The following is a 5,318-nucleotide window of genomic DNA, read 5'->3' on the forward strand; positions in this document are numbered from 1 at the left end:
TTCTGCTAACTTATCTTTGGATTGCTGTTCCTCCCTTCAGTTGCTGTGAGCATATGCAAACAAATTTGTATTTCTGTGCAGCAACATTTGTATTTTTGAAAATGAAACCCCATAAAAATTAAATTGTTGGTGGGGGACGCACGGACGTGAAACCAGTTTCAAATCCAATATAGATTTGAAAGCGGATATAGCTTGCCACTTAAAATACGTACTATCCCACACACACTATTTACTTTTACACTTGGGGTGTTTACTTCCTTTTTGACAGCTCGGTTCTCCTTCTAAGCCGCTCCGTCAAGGCTGAAAAGCCCTAGCTAGAGGGCTCAATGGAAGCAGTGAGCGTGGGAAAAAGGGGGCGTGGCTCGCCCCTTTGCAACAGCGTCTTCGCGTTCCATCCGGGAAGTAAGGGGCGGGGCTTAACCCCTTACACACCCACTTGCTTTGCAAACCTGGGAGGCGATTTCCGTGCTCGCCTGGGCAGAAATGTCAGGCCCCAATGGAGAGCCGCACCTGAGCCTGGGGAGGGGCGAGGAAGAGGAGCGGGAGGACGGCGAGGACCACAATGGCTTCGGGGAGGCAGGTAACACTGATAAGCCTTCCAAAAGCAGCAGCGCCCCCCTCCCGCCATGTCCCCTTTTCAACACAGCCCTCCATCCTTTAGATCGCTGGCTGGGTTTGACAGCGCAGTTTCTAAGCCTTCAGTCATATCGGTGCGGGATCCTACATGAACTTACCTGAGATCAAACCCTCCGGCCCTCGCAAACGTCAGTTCTACCTTTGTGCAGCATCAGGCTAGTTTTCACGCGCTCCTCTCTTACTCAGGCGAGCAAGAGTCGTCGTCAGATTCAAGGGCACGTTGCGACCAAGGAAAAAACGCTCAAGGAGCGGGTGAGGCGGGGTTCTCGAGGGGTGCGGTCCGGGGAGGGTCCTGATGGTCAGGTAGAGAGACTGCATTTGGCCCCTGGTACAGAGCACGGGACGTGGGTGGCGCTGTGGGTTAAACCGCAGAGCCTAGGACTTGCCGATCAGAAGGTCGGCGGTTCGAATCCCTGCAACGGGGTGAGCTCCCGTTGCTCGGTCCCTGCTCCTGCCAACCTAGCAGTTTGAAAGCACGTCAAAGTGCAAGTAGATAAATAGGTACCGCTCCGGCGGGAAGGTAAATGGTGTTTCCGTGCGCTGCTCTGGTTTGCCAGAAGCGGCTTAGCCATGCTGGCCACATGACCCGGAAGCTGTACGCCGGGTCCCTCTGCCAATAAAGCAAGACGAGCGCCGCAACCCCAGAGTCCGTCACGACTGGACCTAATGGTCAGGGATCCCTTTACCTTTACCTTACAGAGCACGTATAGGATTGCAGCATTAGGTGTTAAGCAGGTTTGAGCCTCGCTGAGTAACCTGTAGGAACTGTGCCTCTTTACCATACAAGTACAGGCTCCCCATAGTCTAGCTTTCCTCAATATTAAATAACCATAATCCCTTCCTGTAGAAAACTACTATGTCCAGGCTCCCAGTACGTTTCCGAGCACAATTCAAAAGTGTTGGTGCTGACCTTTAAAGCCCTAAACGGCCTTGGTCCAGTATATATGAAGGAGTGTCTCCACTCCCATCATTCTGCCTGGACGCTGAGGTCCAGCGCTGAGGGCCTTCTGGCGGTTCCCTCACTGTGAGAAGCCAAGTTACAGGGAAGCAGGCAGAGGGCCTTCTCGGTGGTGGCGCCCACCCTGTGGAACGCCCTCCCACCAGATGTCAAAGAGAACAACAACTACCAGACTTTTAGAAGACATCTGAAGGCAGCCCTGTTTAGGGAAGCTTTTAATATTTAATAGACTATTGTATTTTAATATTCCATTGAAAGCCGCCCAGAGTGGCTGGGGAAGCCCAGCCAGATGGGCGGGGTATAAATAATAATAATTTATTATTATTATTATTATTATTATTATTATTATTATTATTATTATTATTTATTAACAAATCTGGAACCATTCTTACTGATTTCTAGGCTTCATTATTCGTTTTAGTTATTCACAGAGTGCCTCCCATCAACTTCGGCTGGTGACCCAGCTGCTCCCCTATCTGAACAAGGATAGCCTAACTTCTGTTGTCCGTGCTCTGGTAACTTCTAAGTCAGCGTTATACCTGGGGCTGCCTCTGTGGGGCCGCCTCTGGAGACAGTTCAGAAACTTCAGAAATCTGGTGCAGAATTCAACAGCGACATTGCTCAAGGGGCAAGACGGTTGGACATATTACACTGATCCTGGCCCAACTGAACTACCTGTCAGTTGGTTTCCAGGTCCAATTCAAAGTGCTGGTTTTGACCTATGAAGCCTTAAATAGCTCAGGACCACCATACCTCCAGGACTGCCTCTCCTCGTATAAACAGTCTTGGACCGTGCAATCATCCTCTGAGGCCCTTCTTTGTGTGCTTCCTCCACAAGAGGTCCAGAGGGTGGCAACATGAGAACAGGGCCTTCTCTGCAGTGGCTCTCCATTTGTGGAATGCTCTTTCCAGGGAGGCTCACCTGGAGCCTTCATTGCATACATTTAGGCACCAGGTGAAAACATACCTCTTCTACCAGGCCTATGGCTGAACAATCTATGGACTAGGGGGTGGTGGTATTGTTTTTGTTTGCTACTAGGCTATGCATTTCTGTGTTTTTGTATTGTAAACTGTCCTGTGATCCTCATATGAAGTTTAAAGAATAAATAATAATAGTCTGGTCAAACTATGTCTGGGCAGTGGATCTTCAGACTGACAGGGTTGGGGACTCCTATTGTTGAAGGGCTTACTTCATGCAACTCTACCAAATCCCTTCAGATGGAAAGATATCACATCAGGGGAAAGTCTTAGCTTAACTGTTCTCACTCTTAGCGCAGCAAATGTGTGCATGTTTGGAGGACAAGTCTAACTCTGGTTACAATCCTGTACCCATTTACCATTGGCTGTGGCTCTTAGACCTGAAGTCCCCAGAGGCAGTTTGATTGATTTAAATTATTTAAATCAATTTTTTTCTTTAAAGTCTCTGCCTGGTAACAGGGCAGATTTAAACACTTTAGAATAATTTTCCATACAAGTACAGCTGCAGTTTGCTGCACGTACGGTAGTTTAAAACTGGTTTCCCCCCATGTGTACATTTTTGTTGATTTGATCTATTCAGTTAAATCCCACGGTTGAGTCTTTCTGTACCTGCCGGACAACCTGTTTCAAGTGGATTCTGTGGCCTCCAAAGTATTGGACTCCCATTGGGATGATGATGATGATAATAATAATAATAATAAAATTTATTTATACCCCGCCCTCCCTGGCCAGAGCCGGGCTCAGGGTGCCTAATACCAATAAAATTTCAGTAAAAACATAATAAAGAAAAGAAAAAAACCAATTTAAAATACAGGTTAAAATGCAATTTAAAATGCAGCCTCATTTTAAAAGTCAAAACCATAAGGGGAGGGAAACATAAGGGTCAGACTGAGTCCAAACCAAAGGCCAGGCGGAACAGCTCTGTCTTGCAGGCCCTGCGGAAAGATGTCAAGTCCTGCAGAAATGATGTTGTAGTCCAGCAGAATTAAGAGGGAAATGGCTTCCCCACCCCTGAATTAGCAGCTCTCTGGTTGATATGGACCTTGAACCCAGGTCTTATTCTGTTTGTGGGTGCCACTGACTTAATTTTGCACTGTCAATTCATGCTAGAACAAAAAGTCTGATTTTTGTACTCAGGTCATCTTACTCCCTCTCTCTCTGCTTTCCCCAACCAGAATATGCAGCTATAAATTCTATGCTGGACCAAATCAACTCTTGTTTGGATCACCTGGAGGAGAAGAACGACCACCTGCACGCCCGCTTGAAGGAGCTGTTGGAATGCAACCGTCAGACACGCCTGGAGTTGCAGCAGCTGAGTGAAGGCGAGGATGGGGAGAACGACACGCAGAGACCTGAGCCAGACACTTAATGTCCACCAACCTTGTGTGGGATAAAAGGAGGTGCAGGCACATGGTTGCTGCTTCCAGTGGGACCTCCCCTTCACCATGGGGTTAGTTTGAGTAGAAAAGGTGCTTTTGGTTTGTGTGTTTGTTTTAAATATCTCCTACCTGCTCTCCTCTCCTCCGGAGTTGTGGTTATGGCTGCTTATGTTGTTAAGCTCTCAAGGAAACGGGGTCTGCTTGTTTGTGAAGGGTAGAGGGCAAGAACTGGATAGGTCTAAGCTGAATCACACGTCAGGATTTACGTTGAGCTGTGTCCTTTCTGGATGAATTTACCATGTCAAGAATTGGGAGGCTCTTGAGGAAAATCTGATTCCCAAGGTTGCTAGCCCCTAGTTCTGTCTGGCTAGAAGTAGTTCCATGATGAGATACATGAAACAAGTCTCCTTAGTTTTGACAGAAATTGTTGGTTGTTAGCAGGGCCGTCTTAAGCATATCCGGCGCTGTGGTGCAAAGATCCCTCTGGCGGCCCTACACCCCCCCCCCGTTTCCCAGAGCACGTATAGGATTTTTTTTTAGGGAGCTGACACCACGCTTACACATTATCTCTAACAAGCCCTTAGAACAAAATAAAATGAAAAGGCAGAAGATCTAGTGAAGTCCTCAATTCCAAAACAAGACTCATTCAAGATTCAGCTGCTGTTCTTCTAATTCATCCTCATGATTCAAATCAACACATATCAAAAAGTTAAAGCGATCACCAGTTTGTTGTTCTTTAAATAAATTGATAAATACACAGAGTTCCCGGCCATTTTGTGTTTAAGTACAAAGATGACGTTTTCAAATATTGGGTGGGTGAGTGTGGGTGTAAAGCAGTGACATCCTGAACCTAAAAAGGATGCAAAACTAACTGCACTTACCTGAGAGTAAGCCCTGCTGAATCTAATAGGCCCTTAAAACCCGCCCCCGTCTTTAAATGACTTTTTGTTGGTGTTTGTTTTTAACCAGCTGCATGGAGAGTATGCTCTCCAGTCCATCCTTACCTCCGAACTGAGTCCTAATGGTAGTGCACCACCCCATAGCTTTCCCCTCCCACCCCAAATCTGAATGAATCCCTCCTCCACCTTTTTTCTCAACGGAAGGGACTGGGGGCGACGTTCTCGGTGCCCCTCCCCATCCTCCCTGCTACTGCTGCAGGGCAGGCAGGAGGGAGAAGCAAGAGAACACACCTGGCTGTAGGAAAAGCTGCTGCTGCCCAGCATGCCCTCACAGCTGTTCCTGATCGGTCCCGGACTCCCACTGCTGGGCACCCTGATGGGTGGGCGCCGTGGCGCAGGGCACCACTAACCCTAAAGGGTAAGACGGCCCTGGTTATTAGACCTCTGTCTCTTATAAACACCTTTAAA

General features: G+C 47.7%; 1 protein-coding gene across 1 annotated transcript; it reads left to right on the plus strand.

Annotated features, from left to right (window-relative positions):
* The first annotated feature begins 419 nt into the window (after positions 1 to 419).
* BBLN (bublin coiled coil protein) lies at positions 420 to 4,713 on the plus strand. The gene is made up of 2 exons (XM_053374906.1): positions 420 to 580; positions 3,748 to 4,713. The coding sequence occupies exons 1-2, from the start codon at positions 484 to 486 to the stop codon at positions 3,939 to 3,941; spliced, it is 291 nt and encodes a 96-aa protein (XP_053230881.1). The 5' UTR covers positions 420 to 483; the 3' UTR covers positions 3,942 to 4,713.
* The last annotated feature ends 605 nt before the right edge of the window (positions 4,714 to 5,318 follow it).

Source organism: Podarcis raffonei, chromosome Z (assembly GCF_027172205.1).
Source record: "Podarcis raffonei isolate rPodRaf1 chromosome Z, rPodRaf1.pri, whole genome shotgun sequence".
Taxonomy (NCBI): Eukaryota; Metazoa; Chordata; class Lepidosauria; order Squamata; family Lacertidae; genus Podarcis; species Podarcis raffonei.

Bases quoted from the DNA above. Each gene is read 5' to 3' on its own strand.
- BBLN (XM_053374906.1), top strand. From the start codon at position 484: ATGTCAGGCCCCAATGGAGAGCCGCACCTGAGCCTGGGGAGGGGCGAG. The intron at 581-3,747 runs GTAACACTGATA...TTCCCCAACCAG, and splicing joins CAATGGCTTCGGGGAGGCAG to AATATGCAGCTATAAATTCT.